At 38.1% G+C, this 23,003-nt stretch overlaps 1 protein-coding gene across 16 annotated transcripts in view; it reads left to right on the top strand.

Moving 5' to 3' along the window:
* LOC115429445 (ELKS/Rab6-interacting/CAST family member 1-like) overlaps positions 1-23,003 on the top strand; it is a 153,496-nt gene that overhangs the window by 6,127 nt on the left and 124,366 nt on the right. For all 16 annotated transcript variants that reach the window (XR_003936786.1, XR_003936785.1, XR_003936784.1 and 13 more), the window contains 3 exons: positions 5,861-6,801; positions 8,346-8,423; positions 9,767-9,922. Coding sequence is in view for 13 of the 16 variants with exons in the window: in XM_030148867.1 (XP_030004727.1) it covers positions 6,295-6,801; positions 8,346-8,423; positions 9,767-9,922 (741 nt within the window). In the remaining 3 variants the exon portion in view is untranslated. The remainder of the gene's footprint in view (positions 1-5,860; positions 6,802-8,345; positions 8,424-9,766; positions 9,923-23,003) is intronic.

Raw genomic sequence — 23,003 nt, 5'->3', positions numbered from 1 at the left:
TGACCGGATGGATGTTTACATGCTAAGTGAATGTATGACCCGTGTATAAAAAAAGATTTATTCATCACATTTCATGCAGTCTTTTCTCATGTGCACATATTTTGATGAGAATGAAAATGTGATTTCTTGGTCAGTTCATATTGGCCAATAGAAAGAGCAGATTATTTAAAAAGAGTTGTTATTGTGGAATTACTGGTTTGATCTTGTTCTTGTCCTGATACAGGAACCGTCTCTTGGGCTGAAAGCACAGTCACCAGTTTTCTTGTGGGAACACTGGTGGTTGTGCTTCATGTGACCCTCAGACTAAAATGTTCGACAACACTTCACCGTTTGTTGTGTTTTCCTTGAAGACCTCAAGCTTGTGAAAATAAAGAGAAGTGTATTTGTGTGTTTAGCCGTGTGATAGATCGGTGACCTGTCCTTCATGGCTATTACGCTACCTCAGACTGGAATAGTACTGTTCAGCTGCTCTACAGTTGACTGTGGTGAAGTTCTTTTTAACAGACAGAGGCTGATAGTTAGAGATTTTTTTTATAGTATTTTTTTTAAATCCGATATCTAATAAAATAAATGGATTGTCCTCTGTAATGTTTCTGTGATTGGTTACATGTCACAGGTATCATTGGTCTATCAACAAAAAGCTCCCACTATAAAAGTAGTGAAACTTTATCAATTTGGGTTACTATTAAAGACAAATTGAGTCAGAAGTGCTAGTTGGCTTTAGCTTTCAAGACACAGTATTGGATCAAATCTTTAAATTCTGTAAATTAATGAGAGCATAAGTTTTATTCAGAAGGAATGTTTGTCAAGCTGTCCTTCAAAATCTTTCACATTCATGCTGGTGTGAGGTTTATAAATGTTTTATAAATGTACATAAGCATGTAGTGTGTGTGTAATAACACTTATATATCTTGAAAACATTAGTTAGCCTAACCGGATTTTTTTTCATTTGTTTTCCCTTTTATTGAATCAAAGTATCCACATTTTATCACTGAGGCAGATAATTAAAAAAAATATATGTATATAGACCAGTGTATATAGCCTATCAAAACTGAAATGAGATTTGATTTTCCTATTTACCAGTATTAACCTAATAATTTACTGTCCCTGCATTTCAGTGTGATAATGTCAATAAATAGCCTACTTGTTGTTCTATAATTAAGCTTTCCATTCCCTCTGACATTCAGCAGGGCAGCAAAGGCATTTCCACTGAATTTTGTGTTGGAGCAGTCTTAGTCCAACATTAGGTTTTTTGTGGTTATATTGAGCACACATACATTTCTCAGTACCTGTATTAAGATACAATCTGGATATACGTGAAGTACATACAGCGTTAAAAACAAAAGTTTCAAGGAAAAAAACAGCTTCAGCAAACCAAAGTATTTAGTGTAACCTCCATTTGCACTTCACATGTTTTTAACCCTTTTGTTCAGACAATATGAGATTCATTACATCAATTTTCTGATGTTTGATTCCAGGTTTCATTCAACATATGTCAGATGTTTCTGTTTGTGCTGCTTCTTGTCATGGGGTCAGTGGTCACAATAAATAGTGACTTTAATCTTTATAACCCATTTAGTTCAGGGTTTTTTTTGTGTCTTTTAAGGCTGTGCACATACAGTATTTGCTGTATTTCCTCATTGCATCTGAAGAAAAGAAAAGAGAATTAGAATTAAATATGTATGCTCATTTCAAACCTGAAAAAACAACAAACCTAGAGGCAGCCTAGACTTTTTTGCAGGACTGCTCCAAATCAGTTATCAGTCTACTACATTGGGGGAAAAAAAACAGAAACTTAGCATTTAGTCTATACTTTATAATCAGTTTGCCTTAGAGGCTTTAAGGCTTTCACACCATAAGCACTTACTGTCAAAATGATAGATACAGGCAGGTTATGACTAAATACTTCTGTCTGAGAAAAATAAATAAATAAAATGTAGATAATCCAGCAGCAGCTCGATGTACACTTTTTGCTGTACAAGGGGAATTGGGACATGAGCATATACATTATCTACAGGTCAGCAGGTCCAGAGGGGAGGAGGAGAGTTGCCACACACTGTCTTTCTCTGTCTGCAGTCTCATATTGGCCTCAAATGAAGCATTAGGTGTGTGTTAGTGACATGATCTGTCACGGCCACTGAGCTCATTTGTGTGGGTGTTTGTCCATGTGCGTCTGCAGCGTTTTCATGTTTGTTCATATCTACATTAATGCTGCGCAAGCTTCATATGTGTCTTTTGCTCATGTTCACAAGCACATACATGTAAATGTTCACGCATGTCAAGTGTGTGAAGTTGTGTTTCTGTGGTAGAGGCAGGCTCCTGGTCTGTTGTTTCTGTCCAGGTGTGCGTTTTTTGCCTGAGGGGAGCGGGAGCAGATGGTTCTTGTTTGTATTAGTGCGTGCGACTGGCTGTCAGTAGCATCTCTGCGGCCAAAGATCTGTGCCTTGCAGAGCATCATTTGGAAAGATTCACTACTGCAGGGTTGTTAAAGGTCTGGTGCGGCACTTGAAGTATGGAACAGAGAGATTAAAAGGGTTCAGCCAAAGGGCCGCACAGTTGAAAATACCGTATGTGAAATGTTAACCATTGTAATTTGCCGTGCGTTGAAAAACATCTATCAGAATTTGTGATGCAGCCGACCTAAATTGTCTCTTTATATTCAACTTAACCTAATTTAAATCTTTATCTTCCTTCAGTCAGAGTTTATCATTTATGTGCAGGTATTGTGAGTATTATGAGCCACACATTTTTGGAGCTTTTTGCCTTTTTTGAGACAACATAGAAAGTTTAGGAGGAGAATGGTATGCAGCAAAGGGCCTGGGGCTGGAATCTAACACAGGTTTCAGCCATAAAGCTTTGGGCCATGTGGGGTGTACTCCACCACATGAGCTACAGTGAGTACCACTGCCACCTCACAGCAAGAAGGTTTGATTCCCAGTTGGACCAGGGTGTTTCTGTGTGGTGTTTACATGTGCAAGTCCTCTGGTTTCCTACTGTCAAAACACATGTACGCTAGGGTAATTCTCCTGTCAATCACCAATTCCAGAGCTATGCCAGTACTTTGGTCAAGGGCATTGACAGGAGAATTAACCTAGCATGCATGTGTTTTGATGGTAGGAAACAAGAGGACTGACTCCTTTTTGTTTGGAGTTTGCATGTGAAGGTCATGTGATTTAGCCTGGCCAGCCATCTGTCTTTCTCAATGAGAAATCCATCTGGAATCGCGGGTCTTGAATCCAAATATGAAGGCGGGACTAACAGGCACTGAGTAAACCAATCACAGATAAGACGGATGTGACGTAATTATGCGACCAGCAGATCCCAAATGTCAACAAACCTCAGCATGTTTCTGTTTTGGCGTGTGGTGGTGGTCGAGTAGAAACTTCGGTGAATGATTATTTCGCTTTTGTCAGACAAACTTGAGAATACAAGGTGTAATCTGTAATTCAATCCTTATTTTTGAATCAAGTAAACAACCAGCAACAGTTGTAAAGAGACATACTTGGAACTGACTTTGACTCGCAACAAAAAGAAGTCGGTGCATATGACACATTGCAAAACACCCGCCCCTCAGACTTGTGATTGGTACAGTATAGAATAGATTGTTCATATTTCACAGCAATTGGCCCAGTTCCAGACTGTTTTCTCAGTATTGAATACACTAAGAAAACCAGATGGCTGGCCAGGCTACCTCAGGTTTCCTCCACTATCAAATCACATGCATGGTAGGTTAAACCCCCTGTCAATGCCTCTGACCAAAATACTGGCATAGTTCTGGAACTGGGCCCCATGCACCTTCAAGAACAACTCACTGCTCCTTGTCTATGTAGCCTATTAGGAAGAGTTAAATGTAGATGTTGAATTTCCCTACAGGTCCAATAAAGAAAAGCTGTAAAGCGCATTTTTCGAAGGTTGACCCATTTATTCTCACAAATATTGAATATCCGCAGTGATAACAGACCTCCACTGTGAAATCTGTCATTTCTCAGTTAAAGCCATAATAAGTTTTAACAGTAGATTTGTGGCATTACAGGTTAAAATCCACTCTGTACAAGGACTAGAGAGGGAATATTTTTCTGCATTTCATATGTGATAAGTTAGAAACAAGTAGATATGCAGTAGAAGTTGAAAGTCTTGCGTGCATGTGAGGTGACTGTTGTAATGGGAGAGTGTGGCTCAGATGGCTGACATTAGTGCACTCAAAGGGTTATATGTCCGGTAACCTAAACATGACATCATTGTCTCCAAGGAGCAGTGAGTGACTACTGACCAGCTGGTTACACGTTTTAAGTAGCTGTTTTTCTTCACTGATATAGTCACCAAGGTATGTTTACCCTGATAAGTGTTCATAGTCTACTTAACAGATCTTATGCTGCACAGTGGGTAGTTCATGGGGGCTGGGAGATGAGAGCATTTAAAATAAAAGCTTGAAATCTCAGCAGCTTTTAGGGTATTTATCACTGAGACACATGAGACATGAAAGTCCCAGTTTATGAATTCTTTTAACTAAAAACAGCATACTATTTCAATCCCACGCAAAAGGGTGTAATAGGAAAAGTATGGAATAATATTTGTCATTATTTTCCCATCTGGGTTATTTACAAGGTTTCTTTGACCTGATTAACTTAATCACTTTTAATATTCAGCATTTCAGCCAACACACATGCAGTGACAGACTATTACCCAGCTGTATGAAGCTTTACAAAATGCTATTTCATGCCGTTTCTCTGTTATTTTATCCAGTCAACATTTTTGGCATCGATATTAGCTGATCCTTTAATCCCATGTGACACTTGCAATTACAGAGAATATAACAGATGGGCATTTTTTGATTATTGCTGAAGTAAAAATGAATTGATTAATAATTGAATTAATAACCTGGATAATTCAAAATGTATTACATTATTTTTCCTGCTCACAAACTCTTTATTATTTTGTGTGGATATTATGACAAGTAGCTGAATGTTATCTACTGTATCCTGGGTTATAACTTACTTTATTATGACAGCAGGAAAGCTTATTTTGATGTGATGGCCAGGGGCATTAGTGTGACCTTATGAAAAATGGTGATACATCTGCTGGTAAAGACACAAAGACGTCTGTGTAATCACATGGAGATGGAGAATATGTGATGTTGTTGACTGTGGTAGAATTGAGAATAAAGTCCAATCTTTTTGCTTATAATTTGTAGATTTATGATACCGTATGTATCATATACATTTAGGAAAATGGTCTCTGCAGTGACTGATTATTGCAGTAACAATATTGAAACAAAACTTTAGGTGTAACAATTCTGACCCAGATTTGGAGAAGGTTGTGAGACATTGTAGCAGAAAGTAGCATTAAACAGATTATTGTTTTAAAAATGTAATTTTTTGATTGATTTGAGTTTTGTCAGGGTTCAGACATTTTCTTCTAATCATGTTTTTCCATCCACTACATACCTTGAAAATGGTAGAGTAATCTTTGACAGCTAGTGAACAGTTTCTGTAACCTGAGTTAAATCTAGAATAAAATTCAGTACAGTTTTATGTTGCAGTTTTGCTGCTCTGTGTGCTATAGTTCTGTCAAGTTATATCAAGAGGGATTTCCCAGAACTTAAAGTGCTGTCTGTAAATTATATTCATTTAAATAAACAGTTAAAACACTAACATGAACTGTAGACGATGCAAATATGTGTAATCCACATTTTATACAAAAATAGCAGAAATAGCAGAAAAGCAGTGAAACCAGACTATTGTTCAAAAGTAGGTTAATCAAAACCATAACTTGGTAAAAATCCAGTATGGTCCTTTGTGCCTGCACCGTACTTGTTTCCTACCAATCAGTAACTCTTCATCTTTTTCTCCTTTTCTTTTAGGTGATCCCATCATCCCTGGCTTTGTGGATTAACTAGCTGCCTTCATCTACAGTGATGCCCTATTGATTAGTGCTTTCTAACAAAGCTCATGGATTACAGCGAGGGTGTTGAAAAGGCCTTGATCACAGCTGTGTCAACACAGCATCAGGATATTTCTAAAGCACTACAGTAGACTGCAGAAAACTGACAGAGTTAGTGTTACATGACAACCACCTAGAATTTACTGTTAGAACTGATCTCCTGAGTGAAAACTGGAGCATGCTGTAAGTTCACAGGCCTCCAACCACATTTTTGTTTGGACTGTCATAAGTTTTCACAAAGATTTCTCTCAGGAGACCAACTGACTTTTCAACAATTGGATCATCTTGAGTTTATATTTTCCGTTGAACCTTTGCTGTTTCCACTCTACAGTTTACATCCTATATTTTATCACCATGTATGGTAGCTCTCGTTCAGTCTCTAAGCTGGATGTTGTTGGATCAAACGGGAATGGCTCAATGTCTGGAAGTCCCGGTCGATCACCGCGCCTCCCTCGCTCCCCACGTCTCGGACACCGGCGAAACAGCAGCAGCAGCTCCACTGGTGGACTTACTGGTTCTGGAAAAACTCTGTCCATGGAGAATATTCAGTCTCTCAATGCCGCCTACGCAACAGGTGGTCCGATGTACTTCACCGACACAGCAGAAGACTCGGTTGAACTCGGCAGTCTGGGCAGTGGGCTGAATCCCTTGCTGCCCAAAAGCACCATGACCCTGGGCAGAGCTGGGGCCAGGGTCCCCTACGGGGTCAGATCAGCCATCATGGGGAGCAGTCCCAACATAAACACTGGAGGAGGAGGGGGAGGTGGTGGAGCGGTTATCCCCAGTGATGCAATAGCATTTGGGGGTGAGCTGCAAAGCCAACCTCCACAGGCTGCTACTGTGCCGCACTCCATGAGACAGGTGAGGCTCTGCTGGGTTTCCGTCTGTAATTGACACACATTTGAATTAACAAGAAAGCTCAGCATCCTTCCTCACACTTATCTATAATTTAACATATCCAACAGGAACACATTTCTAAAAAGCAGCCATGTTGTGTAAATCCAAAATGGATCGCAGGCTACATTTCTGGATGTTATTTAGATGAAAGGATGACTGTGAGTCTTGGTGCTGAAGGGTTAATATTTTCTTCTTAAGTCATCCTTTAAATAATACAAGAGCTGTGTGTGTGGAGATGCATAGAGTATGTTTAAATAGACTGAGATTCACCATCCCACTCCCTCAGCAACATTAGTCATATCATGAAATCACCTCCAACATGTACTTATCTTTCTTACTTCGTGTCTCTTTCTCGTCTACGTGGTTCTAATCATTTAATCATCACAAAACAGTACATTATTTTGTTTTTAGCTCTGTTACAGTCTTTACAAATGTTCATGTGTCACATATACATAGACTAATGATGCCATTGCTCATCTTATTATTTACAGTGATTATTGTTCTCTCCATTGGAGCATAAAGTGTTCACTTGACACAGTGCCATTGAGAGGTTTCAATAGGAAGGCACAATCTGGTCATTGTTAACAGTGTTTAAAACAGTGGGTCCCAACCTTTTTTGGCTCATGACCCCATTTTAACATCACAAGTTTCTAGCAACCCCAGACATTCAAAACAGAGACTTTTTTTTTGGCTAGAATTTATGTGTTTTTTTTATCATGTAATAGTTTGCTGTACTATGTTGCAGATTAACATTAATTTTAGATAACATTTAGTCTATATAATGTATATTATTATGGATGGAGGCAGAAAAGCCAGATGTAGATTACTGCACAACGGGAGAATTTTATTTTCCTTGGTCAGGATATGTACAGTCAATCCAGCTTGGATTTACAAGGCTGACAATGAATACTGATCAAACAATAACTCAAACTATGAATTATGAAAGAGCTGCAGCATCTGAAACTGACCACAATGAACATTTGAAAGATAAACAGTACCACGGTGCTTCACTTTCAACTTCAGAGTTTTTATTAGCAAGTTTTTGTTTTTATCAATTACTAGAAATTTCAGGCGACCCCACATGGGGTCCCGACCCCAAGGTTGAAAAACACTGGTCTAAAATCTAATATGTTTGACATAAACCACTACACTTCTAGTCTAATGTGAATTAACTGAGCCTTTCTCACTTATCTGGCAAAAATGTGCTGGTGTAAAATATCCTCTTTGATGTTGGTCATATAAGCCTCACATGCTTAAAATTCTGCCCATGTTGGATTTCTCATATTTATGTTTGATTTTATAGGTTTTTTACCTTCAGAAGTGGTAATCACAGGGATTCATTAGTTCTCATGTTCTGAATCTGCTCTAATACCCTGTTACAGTAGTATAGACCACTGCAAAAATAAAGCTAACAGATATATAATACACTGTGTAATATGAAGATTATGTTATATTTCTGTGGTCAGATATTTTTAGGATCGAAGTTCTACTTGTTTGTGTTTCACCAGGTGAGAGATGGCGCCATGTCAGATCTGCAGACACAGCTAAGAGAGGTGCTGAGAGAAAATGAACTACTGCGTCGAGAAGTAAGAACACTTGTACACACTGCAGGGAAAAAATGCATTCAAAATCTGATGGTATTTTACTGGAGCTGTTTGTTTACTCCTCCTCTTCTGAGATGAAGTTCAACCCTGACTAAAGAGTCACTGTACATTATTGTTGTAAATAATAGTTATTTTCACTGGTGATTTTCTTCTTGTTTAACCGATTAATTGTTTGCTAGTAGGTATTCAGTTAATTAACAAGAAGAGGAGGAAAGAAATATGAAAATGTGTATGATTTAGACACTGCATGCAGATTATTTAGATTGTTTTCCTTCAAAAATCACTCAAACCAGTTATCAGTGATCACTTAACCCATAAAGACCCAAACAGCTACTAGTGACCAAAAGCATCTACTGAGCTAAAATGTTTAATATACCTGTTAATCCATTAATCCTATCAATACATGTAAATAATTGGTGTAAATGCAGTTTGTCGTCTTTTCATGGTCATCAGATATGACCCGTTTGGACGTTCAGAGGCTCTGTAGTGAACATGGAAACACCAACATCTTCTACAACATTGATTCACTTATGCCACATAAGTAGCACTGGGTCTTCATGGTTTAATTGTCAACAGCTACTCGATTAAAACACTCACACTTAAAACCTCAGCTACAATATACATGTGGTCTTCTATAAGCATTAATCCTGTTTTTAGCCTGTTTCGTAAATATACTGTAAATTTACTCAGTATAAGGCCCAATCCCAATTCACCCCCTGGCCCTCCCCCTTACCCCTACCCCTTGGCCTTTGCACTTGGAACTACCCCTTTGAAATGAGACAACCCTTCGAGACCTGTTACGTCATCAGCAGTCATCGATGCCGCTATAAACAGATGCGACTACTTTGTTTCCGGAAGAATTCCCCATGTCGTCAGCAGCTGTAACCGTCTCTGTTCCATGGGCTTTGGTCATCTTTTTGCGGCTATCAACTGCAAACTGCAGAAATGCAATCTATAACACATTGAAATGGCTTAAAACGGTTGATTAAAAGATTAAGTTGTTTATGAAGAAAATACTTACATTTGTGTGTTTCTTTCATCACACTGCTGCACTTTTTTGCTGTGTTTACCTCCATCTTGCCGATGATTCAAACAGAATTATGGGAGATTTCTCATACCCCTCCATTTGTACTGTGGTCCTGAAAAATGTCCATTTCGAAGGCCAAACAGCCCTCCCCCTTAGCCCTTCTCCTCAGGCTCATGGAGAATTGGGACACCCCTACCCCTTCATGTGAATGCACAAAATGGAGGGGTACGGGTAAGGGGACGATGAAGGGGGGAATTGGGATTGGGCCTAAGTCTAATCATTTATTGTTTTCTTGTAGCTGGAAGCGAAGGAGTCCAAACTGAGTTCTTCCATGAACTCCATCAAGACATTTTGGAGTCCAGAGCTGAAGAAAGAGCGAGCGCTCAGGAAGGATGAGGCCACAAAGATAGCAGTGTGGAAAGAGCAGTACAGAGTGGTTCAGGAGGAAACCCAGGTAGGAAAAAGCTGTGTGATTTGATGTGTTATCTGGACTGTCTTTTTTGTTTGCTTATAGTCAGAGCTCAGAAACAAAAGATAGAGGCAACAGTAGAAAAAGAAAGTTGGAAAGTTGAGTTGATATCTGACTGTTTTCCTCACAAGGCAACTAGTTTTGTAGGTGTTGTCTCTGGCTTGTCAAATATAAAATTTACTGGCACAAAAGGCTGCATATCCTGATAATTTTATGGATCGCTCTGGTGGACTTGCTGCTGCAAGACGGCCTTGACGGGTAAACAGATGAAGCAGGATGCCTGTTTGGGGACTCCCAGCTGTCTGTTAGTTCAGAAGCCATCTGGATGAGACAGAGACTCAGATACTCTGGCAGAAGGCTAGAATATTATGGACAGATTACATGCGTACATACTTTCTCCCAGTCACTCACTGCCTTACGGTGACTCATTTCCATGTTATAGATGCATGTGTCTTCTCAGTTCACACTGTGATGCCGTAAAAACACTGCAGTCCCTTGTCAGCAGTAAAAGCCTGTAATAATTACAGCCTTTAGTGTTAAAAAACCCTTTAATACCCATTTTACTCTGGCTATGCTTCAGGGACTTATATTTGATGTGGAAAAATACATGGGAAAGAATGACAGGTTGTTGAACTATATCACCTGATTAAATGTGATAAGAAAATGTATGGACAGGTTATAGATGTATGTGGTTGTCTGTGTGGGGGTTTTAATGGTCTGAGTCTAAGAAAGTGTGTGTTTCAGGTTGACACCTACTCAAAGTGATGCTGTGTTACAGAGAACAAAAGAACAGATGATAAGTTGATTAATCCTTCATGCTGGTGGGCAGCAGCCAGTGCCAGAAAAAAACACTTTTATACCCACACTCTCTCCTTTGGGTGTGTGCACTGTCGTCATAAATCAAAAGGCACGCTTAGACATGTAAAATATTTCTGATCTCTATTGTTGGGAAATATGTGCTATTCCTTCTCTCATAATCTCTTTCACTTTGATTCTTCTTTTCCTCTGGACACCCTTTTAACACACATTATCTTTTTCATTTCCTACTCTTATTACCCTGTCACTTTCCTTTACTTCAGTCTTGTTCCCACTCTCTTTTTTTGCTCATCAGTACCGTTTTCCCATCCCCTGCTCCTTTTTTTCTCTCTCTCTTCTTACTCATTCTCCCTCTCTTCTATTTCTGTCATCACATGGTGAGTCAGCTCTCGCTTTCACTCTCCTCCCTCCCTCCCAACGCTCCCTGTGTCTTTGCCATCATCTTCCTGTTAGAAATTGAATTAAGTTACCTCCCAGTAATTTTAGGGTATGCGCATTCAAACACACACACATGTACTTTAGGTCACACCCCCACTGAGGAATGCAGATATCAGCTCCACCCTCCGTTCCACCTCTCCCTCTCTCCTCCACACTTCCTTAGTTATTCATCTCCTCCCTCATGCTCAGCCCACTATCTTTACCTCTCTTCCTCCTGCCTCCATCTTTGTCGCTTCCTCCTCTTCCTCCCCTTCCTACATGACTCCTTTCTACTTTTATCATCACAATATTTCACTGTAGATATAAAACCAGAACAAGGGAATATTGTAATTTCAGGTGGACATTTGTCAGAGTGTGTGAGAATCACATTAATAACTGTAATATTTGGTTTTATAATCTTTTTTGTTAGCTGTAATACATTAAGGTGGCCTCAGAAAATGTATTTTTTTCTGCTTGAACTGGAGTGGTTCTTATTAAAAAAGTAACACAAGCATGATGTTTGGTCTTGTTTATCAACCAGGAACATGAGAGATGTTTCATAGCTGAAGTCATTAAAGTGACTATAAATAGATCCAGCTAGTAGTGATGGAAGCAGTATTTAGATTCTTAATGTATATCCTTTATTTAACCAGGGGAAATCCTCATTTAGAACACTTTTCTTAGACGACTAAAGAGACGACCCAAGAGAGCAGCATAGACATATACTGACAGTCAATAGAAACTTTGCGGTAGAAATGTATGCATATTTCTACTTTTAGGGGGGTTGTAATTATTCATTGTGGATTTATTGATGACTTAGTGCTCGGGTAGTTGAGATAATGATGAGTTGTCATGTTGCCATGGTTCATTGCACATGGGTTGGTCTCTTTGCAAAAGTGGACCAAATACACATTAAGCAATACTCAGTGGGTATCTGCACAATTTGAGGATTGGTTTTGAAGGCCTATATAAAGGCCCAAAAAAGGCCACCATTGTTAGTCCAGTGAACGGCATCATGCCACGTCTATCACGTGAACAATGTCTTCGGGCACTGGGTATGGTGGAGGCCGGTTTGAGCTACAGTGATATAGCCAGGCGTATGGGCTGTTCCCAACCCACAATCAGAAACCTGGTTGAACGCCACAACACCACAGGCTCTGTTGACGATAGACCACGTCCAGGGCGAGAGAGAGTGACAACTCCCGACCAGGACCGCTACATACCCGGTATTGACTGTTGTGACTTTGTGCTTGGCAGGTGCCATTTTCTTTTTTTAAGTTTTTTGTTTTGAAATTATTCTTGAAACTTCAGATTTTTGTTTCTGTATGCCAATATCCTAAACAAATGATTCATATGAAAAAATTCCAGTTTAGGGTTTCAAAATAAAAATTATGTCGAAAAATATGGTCTCAAAGTTTTCATTGACTGTGAGTGTAGTTTCAACAAATCAAGAGAAATCAAAGCAATGACCTGGCGACACAATCAGAGTGTATCCCACCTTTGTTCACTGGCATCTGGGATAGGGTCCAGCACCCCCATGACGCTCTTGAAGGTTAAGTGATTAGGAAAATAAATCATTTAATGAATGAAATGTTGTGTCTAGTTAGGTATGATGAAAGAAAATTCAGGAATTAATAAGCACAAGTTCAACTTTACTTAATTAAAAGTAAATTAAAAGTACATTAGAAGTACACCGTTGCCCATAAAGTTGGAATAATTTGTTTTTCAGACGTATTCCCATTTATTCCCATTTATACACATCAATAATCAACTATAACCAGGTATAGTGATTACATACTGAGTCCCAGTTGCACTTTATCTATCAAACATAAATGACATTGTCACAATCATTTCATGAGAATAGGTAAAAATATTTGATTCTAACTTGATGGGCAACAGTGTATATGAGTAAATGCACTTGCTTAAAGTGTCAGAAGCCAAAATCATGGGGAAAAACACCAGGATTGGTAAACACATACCATCCTTTTTGCAGTCCTCATTCCACAAAAGACACAGAGAAAAGTAGCAGAATTATGCCTGTGTTGAATCTGACAGAATCCGTCCATCCATCCATCCATCCATCCATCCATCCATCCATTTTCATTGACTAGAATTTCTACAGCTTGAAAACACAGTGAAGGAGTTTTGTTTCAGTTGCAATGTAGTAAAAGGTGATCATGGATTTATACACACTGATGCTAGAGACTATCAAGAACTGCAATTTTGAAGTATGAAAAGTCAAAGTAGTCATTGTACCGTATGTAGTCCCTGTCAGTGTATTATTATTGTATATGATGTTTTTGGATTCATATCAGTGCAACATTGATGCTTGTGTTACATTTGACTGCTGTAAATGTTTTAGTTGATCTACTTTGTAAACTGTTGCTAGTTTAATCTACAGCAGTGCATTGTAACATCAACATATGTATATGTATTTTTGCTATCCTCTGAGAACCACATACGTCAAAGAACGTATCCTTTCCTGACACCAGAGAAAACAGGGCTGCATTCAGTTTTGTGACAGTACATTTTCCAGCTAATACAAGAATGGTATTGAACTTTAATTAGCTTAAGAAATGAGAATTTTCTGCACCCATAAATGAAGGTTCTCAGAGATTTGCGGAACAAGTAGTGTTTTCATCATCTCTGTGTTATCAGAATGCACGCATCGCAATAATTGCCTTAATAGAAAATGGGGCTGCACAATATTGAAAAAGACTGACATTGTGATTTTTTTAACCCTGCAATATATATTGCAATATGAAAAACTACTCAGGAGGATATAATAGCTGTGTAGTGCCGACGTAAATGGTCAAACAAATTAGTTGTGTGGCACTGTCGACACAGAACACATGTTTCAATATCATCCTTCTTGTAGCTGAAATAATTCCAGATAACTGACGTTGCTTTTCCTTTTGGCACCAAGTGTTCGTTGCTGATTTTTAAATGTTGTTACCAGCGACTCACTCCCTGTGCAGGGGTGTGGTCTGCTTCGGCAAACTGATTAAGAATGATTTTGATTGGTGGATCGTTGTGCACAGTGTGTATCAGGTACCCAGTTTGATATTAAATGAGAACACATCGAGTTCATTTGCCTCATACATCGCAGGACCTGCAATGTGACTATTGCGCACGTACTGCATTGCAAGGACGATGCTCAAACGATATATTGTGCAGCTCTAATAGAAAATAGGAAATCTTTAATTGGTCACATTTTGTCACACAGTTTCTTCAGTAAAATCATTTTGGAAATATATTTATTTGTTTTAGTCACTTTACACATGTTATTCAGTGTTAGGGGTCTATTTTGAGGGTGTATGTGTTAAAACAAAAACAAAAAAAAGGTCCACCTGTACATATATCCTCCACAATTGAATATTTATATTAATGTTATCACAAATCAAGAAACTAGTGAAGAAAAAACTACAATATATGAGATGCAGTCAAGGAAAAGTACTTAACGTATAGCTACCTTTAAATTGTATTGTAGTGCAGTATTTGAGTAAATGTACCAAGCAGTTATTTTCCATCACTGAATGTTGTTGAACCAAGCGAGTGGTTGCACATAACTATTTTGAAGAGAGTTTGTTATGACCTTTTGCTCATCTGCAGTAAGTTGCATCCAAGCTTTAAATGATAATTCCCTCCCTCTGCCAGTTGCTTTCACTGCTTCCGCCTCCCACATCCACTAATCTTCTCTCACCACACCGTCTCCTCCTTGTCATCACACTCTCCATCTCCTTCTCTCCAGTCTCTGTCTTTCTCTCTCTGCCTCTCTCTCTATTTCACTCCTACTTTTGGGACATCTGCCTTTCATGCCCACCCCTGTTTTTTTGTCTCCCCACTCTCCATCTGGGCCTGTGGAGCAGCTCGGCCACAGAGCTTCATTCAATAGATCGAACACACCCGCGTCTGACCTAAACCTATTGATTTTAACACCGATGTGTGTCTGTTCAGCCTGATACTGTTTTTGTCTGCTTTTGTCACTTTTGCTGCACTATCATGCGTCTGTTAGCTGTGCTTTGAGTGTGTGGATTTGGGTGTATGTGCGTGTTCATGTTCACCCAATTGGTTCCACCTCTTTGATCACAGCAGGTAAGTACAATGTTCACGCAGAAAGAAAGAGAAGCACAGAAAACAGGACGAGATGAAGGAATGCCTGGAATGCTAAGGAACGCTGCACTCTTTTTGTTGTCTTTTTGCCCTTTTCTCTCCTTTTTATACATCTTCCCACATCCGATGTTGCAGCTTAAACTAAAAAGTCATTTATTTTCAACGGGTGCAAGTATGGATATTACTAATTTAATAAAAATCTAGGTGTCAACTCAGCAACTCACTGTTTCCAATCAGTTTCCATATGAACGTGTTTAAATAAAACCATGCAGCTCAGAAGAGAATGGTTTGTCCTGGTGCTGAATTCTACCAGCTGAACAATAACCACTCTGTCTGTTTCTTGGGCTGCTAGATGCAATCTATCAACTACTGTACTCCAGGCGAGCAGTGTGACGTCAAAACCAGTGTGTATTTGTGTGTATCTTTGAAAGACAAAGGGAAAGAATGAGCTGGTATTTTCACATTTTAATGAGTTGGTTTTTGTAATAATTTATGATGTGGATGGTAAAGATTTTAGTGAAAGTGTTGACCAACTTTAGCATGAGTGTCTGAAGGAACAAGAGGGAGAAAAACAATGAAAAATAAATGACCTGTAGTTTGTTAGTATATATACTTGTGTTTGTTCTGTGGAGGTAAAAGTACTGACTGCACCGTGTATTTTCTTGCATGAATTTTTCATTTATCACTAGACCGGCAATAAGCAACAAAGTAGTTGTCTAGCAGTAGAAGTGATAGAGTGTTTTTAATTGTGTCTACCTTTCATTAATAACTTAAAAAAAAAAAAAACTCTTTAAATTTTTTGCTTGTTGAAGCAATGTTAAAGTATCTGTTTACTTGTATGTTTTGCTTTTACAGTGTTTCATTTTATACCGACGTCGTCATATGTTGCAGCATTCTGTGGGATCAAATTTGTCACTCTTCAGTAATCAAACCTTTGACATTTATTATTAATTACTGTAATTATTAATTATTATGTTGTCAGATGTATTGTTTGGTCTACAAACCAAAGGTATTCAGTTTATTGAGAAGAAGAGGAAAGAAACCAGAAAATCTGTAAATTTGAGAAGCTACAGGCAGATAATTTATTCTTTTTTCCCTCTCTCTTCTCTCTTTCTTATCACTCAAAGTAGTTATCAGTGATCAAAATAATTCCAAATAATTATGTATACAGATACAGACACAGGTGAACTTTATTGATCCAAAAGGGAAAATTCACTTTTTTAATCAGCTCAATAAAATGAAAAGCAAGACAAAACAATCATCGAGTGAGGTGTTGTAGACACCTAGACAGTTAGATCAAAAATAATTGACCAAATAAAACCAGTTAAATGAGATAAAATGAAAATATATGAATATCCAGTCATGCAAAATACCACATCATTTTGTAAAACTTTAAAAAGCACTACAAAGTACTTTTTTTTTGGCAGTGCCACCAGCATTATTCTGTTGCCTTGAGTGTTCATAATAGTTTATACCTGGTATGTTCAAATGCAATCAGTTCATGTAGTGAAAGTATTTCATCACATACAAAGTACATGTATGTTCCAAATGTATTGGGCGCTACAGGACTATAGTCGGTACCTGCTGCTATTTATTATTTTTCAGTTTTTATTGTAATCGTAAGGTTCTAGCGTGATGGTAGACATTATGCTAGAGAAAGCAGAGCACCTGATGGCTATTGTGTTTTCACTTCTCCAAGGTTTTCATTCTTTTCAATTATTTAACTGAATTCTAAAGGTGCTGGTTAGAAATAGAGGTGTGTGTTGTGTCTGTAGATGTGCTTCCATTCAGCTGTTACTATTTCCATTTTCCCTTTATGCATTAAAAATCTTTTGTGTAAACGTAAAAAACAAAAAGTAAAAGCAAAACAAAACAAATTAACAAACAAAAAGTATATATAGAGAAAATGATTTTCTTCTTGGGAGAGATGGAGGAGTTGGTGTGTGATTAGGAGGTAAAACTGAGTAAGTGTGAATAAATCAGATTTAGTGAATAACTGTGTGTGTGGATGTGTGGACGAATAAGGAGACTAATATTTAACTGAATTAAGAATACGAAGAATTTACGTAGAGTAGAAATACGTCTTAAAATATGAAGTTCACAATTGTGAAAAGTCAATAAATTCATATTCTAATATGTTCATTCTACTTATAATTGAATTCACCGTACCTTTATTGACTGTCTTGATTGCGTTTGGGATGAATTAGTCCTTATATAGTCTTTTCCATGACTGAATTACTCTCCAGCGGTGCCCTGAGGGGAGCAGCTCAGACTCACTGTGGAGGGGATGCGTGTGGTCATTAATAATTGACAGGGCTTTCCTGTGGACGGCTATGCTGTAAAGATCATCTTGTGTCTTTTGCTGTCAGCCCACTGTCTTTTTTACTGACCTCACAGCCCTTCTGAGCTTGTTCCTATTTGCTACAGTCAAGTGTCCAAACCACACAGTTATGTTATGCTCTCTATCTGAGTTGTGTGACAGAGAGCATTGTTTGACAAACTTTGGAAGAGTTTGAATCAGCTTAAGGCAGTGAGATCCAGGCCAGTGGTTTGGTTTGGTTTGTGATGCAAAAACTCTCAGTCAGCTTCATGTTTTTGTTAAAATACACATAATAACATCTGTCAGCTCGACAACAGTTCACGTATGTTATTGTACTGTGTTTCTACATCTTCTGTACAACTAGTATGTGTTAGTGTAGTTAAACAGGAAGTCCAAACTTGGTTTTTACAAGCCTGGAGGCCTTGCACCTTCCTCCTCTATTAACAGTTTCCATGCAGGATAGGTGATGTGTGTCTATGAGTGAAACTGTAGTACATCAACAGAGAAGAGAAGGAATCTTGGTGGCATGAAAAATTACTAAACAATGTCAATACAACAAGTAGTAAAACCTAGTATTAACCATCAAACTAATGACTGGGTGCTACATTTACATGTAAATGCTTGAACACATCACATTGTTGGTATGCAGATGTGCACATCTTTAAACATGTAAAGCCACTGATATGTTAATACAATCGGTAATTATCACAAATGTATTTTCCAGATTAACAATGCTGTGAAGCAGAATGAATCATTGTAAATGTAAATCTGCTCACAGTGAAAAAAGTATGCACAGAAAATAAATCTAAGTCACTTGCTATTTTAACTCTTTCCCCGCCAATGACAAGATTTTCCGTCAATCCGTGTTTTCACTGTTGTACTGTATTTAGAGTTGTTGCAGATCAAGTGAATTACTTTCCGTAATCCAAGAACAAACAAAGGACCTTTTCTGGAAAAATTAAGGACCGGTTGTAAAGTTTTCGAACTCGAGTCACTGGTATCCCATAGCAGCGTATACAGCGCCATTCACTTTGAATTAGGAAATGCCGACTTTGGTTTCCCCTAACATTTTGTGGAATATTGGGATATCTTACAACTGTTTATTGTCATTGTGGTTGTTATTGTTATTTTATTTTGTGATTTTGAATACAGTGTTACTGTTTGTAAATAAGAAAGAGTCAAAAATGTAAGTAAGAAATCAGTTTTATCTTGAAAATCAGTATCTTTGAAAAAAAATTTAATTTTCTGAGTTTTTTGCTCAAAATGTTGTTTTCTCCTGAAAATTATCAATATTCAGATGTTTATATCTCATGAACGAAGGAAGATAGAATAAAATGGTTTTTTTGTGTTTAAACTCCTAACCATGGTCGTGGAATAATCTTCAAAAAACTGTAAAACTACACACATTCATTTCTATTTATGATTTTAGAAGTATCATGGAGAATGCAGTGAAGGAGTAATGTCACTGTTTTTCTTGATGCCATTATGGTTGAATAGTTATTATTGTGTTTTATTGTTCATTGTGTATCATGTATGTGTTTTATGTTTTTTGGACTTTTTATTGCTGCTACCTTGGCCAGGTCTCACTTGTAAAAGAGATTCCTAATCTCAATTGGACTTTCTGGTTAAAGAAAGGTAAAATAAAATAAAATAAATAACACAACATTTTCAGTGGGCCTCCGAAGATTAGTGGATATGACCAAAAAAGCTGGTGCTGCCTGGCAACTCCCTGTTAAACACTATGGTATGGAAAGAGTTAAGAATTAAATGACTAAAAACATATAACCATTTGTTTTGAAGATGTTCAAAAGGCATAAGACATATCAAACTTATGCATGTACACATCTGCATTTCACTGCACATGCTTTGTCACTGGACTTCTCTGTCCCATAATGTATAGCATGTCTCGTGTCTAGCGTATTAACTCTAGTTTTCATGATTTTTGGTCAGTAACTCAAAAGACAAACTACTGTTAGAACAGAACATCTACTGTGAGAAATAGTACATCTAACAGACACATTTTTGTCTCTTAATGAGTAGTGTATCCTAATTTTCTCAGAAGTTTGGTTAAAACTTGCATTTTAGTTATATTGAAACCTGCCAAGTGTGTGCAAGTGAAAGAGAAACATTTTCTAGTATGATTTCAAAGTGTATAAATGTTTTTTTTTTTGCACTGACAAATATCCAATGAGATCGCATCATATTGGTGCAGGGATAAATTAAGTCTGTGATGCTGACACTGTCAACACAGTGTAGACCAGGGTCATCTCAGCCTGGAGGTTAGTTTTAGTTTTTGGTGCAGGATTAAAATGTGAGACCTTGTAGTAGCCAGCAGGCAAAACGTCTGGTGGCTGTCAGCTGTGCATTTGTGTGAGGGAGGAGGTTAATCCAAACAGGCAGGTGAACACAGTGCCCGTTACACCTCGACAACTCTGCCTGCAGGATGAGGTTGGGATGAGATCGTCTCTTCCCCTCTCTTCTTCTGTTAACCTTATTATTTGCGCACATTTTTTTTTTTTTGTCTTTGGCTTACAGCATAAAAGTTGGAAAAAGTGAGAAAGCCAGACACAGACTGGCAGTTGAGAGTATTTTCCACTATATGAACATGGCAGCAAATCAAGCCTTCAGGTTAATGTGTAACTGGATGGTGCCACCAGAAGTCAGATCGTTTCACCTTCTAAAGCAGAAATGATTGAACATTTGGAAACAAGTTAAACACACAACAGTATTTAATTCACTTAAGCTGCAGATTGCATCCAGAATGAATCACAGAGCTAAAATAAGATAAATGATAGAAGATAACAATAAAGATAAAATAGATTAAACCTATCATATGTATTTTAATGTAAATACACTGCAGAGGCTCACTGGATTGATTTATGTGCTTACGTAGCACAGTATTATCATCACTACTCTGGACTTAATGCTATTACACCTGAATTTAATGGAGCTTCTTGTAATTTTATTACTCACTGCTGGCGTCGAGCTTTGTTCTCAAGGGTTCAGATTAGTTGGAATCCAATAGAAATGAACAGTGCCAATTGTTTCCTGTGCGAGATTTCCATTTACTGTACAGAAAAAAAATGTTGCCAGCAAGAGTTTCTGTGCCAGCTGGCTGCAAAAAATGCTTCCCCCTGCAATCCATACCAACCTAGACCTGAACGAAAGAGAGGTGGATGGAGAAGAATGAATCCCGAAGATGGATTGTGATGTAAAGATGTGTAAAACGAAGAGAGAAGGAAGGAGGAAATCAGGAGAGCAGGTCAGGAAGATAGATCAAATTGGAAAGCTCGGGAAGAATGCCAAGAGGAGGGAGGAAAGTAGGGTAGATGAATGGACGGCGTGGACGAATTGGGCTGAGAAGCAGATGAAATGTAGAGAAATGAAAAGACTGATGGATGTTGACATGACGGGAGAGAAATGGGCAATAAAGAGGATGGTGGGAGGAGAAGGATGGAAACACAGAAGAAAGGAAGGAAGGGAAAAGGAGGGAGAGAGGAGGAAGAAAGGTAGGACATTAAGGATAAATGAAAAGAATGCCTGGAGGTTTCATACTGATCTTTGTGATGGGAGGTACAGTCGATCCAGGAGGAGGAGAACGTATGGAGAGTCCAACAGAAAAAGCTGAATGTGCATACACAAACACTGATGGGGATTCTGCAAATATTCTCTGCATTCCTCAGGAGTCACGGTCCTCAACCGCAGATCTCAACCAATCTCCAGCTCTGCTTTCTGTCCTCTGCCCTTTAATTAAATGAGTCAACAACTCATCGTACTCAACATGAGATGGAACTATTCACTTCAGTATTATCTTTGAGTGTTTGGTCTCAAAAGAACCGTTACATTAGTTTGTATAAGATGACGAAGTTGGCAAATTCGTTAAAGCAGCACTTTGTTGTCTTTAGTTTGTTTGTAAGAGAATCAGATGCAGCATACAAAGAGTTCAAATCACTTTGATTGAAGAAAAGACCTTATTCACCCAGGACTAGTATAACCTTGGGATCTTTGGTAATTTAGAAATGAACTCCCCATGTCTATGTTTCATGCAGCGTACTCCTAAATGATAAGAAAAGTTTGTTTTTTACTTGAATTTACTGATAATATTCTCCTGCATCTCCACCCTGCAGGTCATCCATCTTATCACAATGGACTCTATGCACAGCCCCACTACTTCCTGAACTTCAGGTGGGTCCTTTATTTCCTGTCTGTCATTATTGGACACAGTGATTAATCAAGATGTGCCCAATTAATCAGTAGTCACAACAAGTAGTAGTGGGCACACCTGGATTAATCAGTGTGTCCAATAATGACAGACAGGAAACAGAGTTCAGGAAGTAGTGGGGCTGTGCATAGAGCCCATTAGACATCACTCTTTAGGAACTCTGTATTCTGATATGGCCATCTTGAATTTCCACCCAAAACACTTAAAAAATGTTTGTCTTCACCAGCCAGCCTCCATAGTCCTCAACCAGCAAACAGGCTGAATAAATGTCCCACAAAAGCAAAAAATGTTCCAAATCAAACAATGCTGAGGTGCATTGTGAATTGCTGTTTTACAAATACAGTTCTATGCAAAAGTCTGAGACCACCTATAGATTTACAGTTTCTGCAGGGTTGAAATGTTCGTTTCACGTTCTCTTTTCTTCAGATACAACAAGAAAATACAGGAAATACTGTATGTGCACAGCCTTAAAAGACAAAAAGCTGAAATAAATGGGTTCTAAAGATTAAAATTACTGTTTAGTGTGACCCCTGACCCTATGACAAGGAACAGCGCAAACAGAAACATTTGACGTGTTGAATAAAACCTGGTTTAGAACATCAGAAAATGAATGCAATACATTTCATTGTCTGAACAAAAGGGTTAAAGACATGTTAAGTGCAAAGGGAGGTCACACAAAATATTTTGGTTTAGTGAAGCTGTTTTTTCCCTGAAACTTGTGTTTTTCCTGCTGTACATACTTCACATATATCCCGATTGGATCTTAATACAGAGACTGAGAAATACATATGTGTGATTGTTATAAATGCACTGAACCAAAAAACCGAATGTTTAACTAAGACTTGCACAGTCCTGTGTTTTCTGTACTTATTTGTTATTACTGTTTCTACTGAGTGCTGCTTTATTTATAAATATTTTTTTATATTTTTCTAATTTTTTAAAAAATTACTCTTATATTTTTTTAATCCTTATACCTATGCTGCTGTAATTCAGTCCAATTCAAGTCAGTTTTATTTGTAGAGCCCAAATCACAACAGGGTCACCTCACAAGAGAATTTGTTGAATATGAAAATAAGCAAACAGTCAAATAATTAGTTACGTAAACAATAAACACTGCAAGTTTCCCTGTTATAGGACTAATGCAGGGTGACAGCAGATCCTTAAAATTGACAATAAAT

This window comes from Sphaeramia orbicularis, chromosome 12 (assembly GCF_902148855.1).
Source record: "Sphaeramia orbicularis chromosome 12, fSphaOr1.1, whole genome shotgun sequence".
NCBI classification, from domain to species: Eukaryota; Metazoa; Chordata; class Actinopteri; order Kurtiformes; family Apogonidae; genus Sphaeramia; species Sphaeramia orbicularis.
Note: the sequence above shows the minus strand (reverse complement) of the source record. Positions and strands in the feature narration are given on the sequence as shown.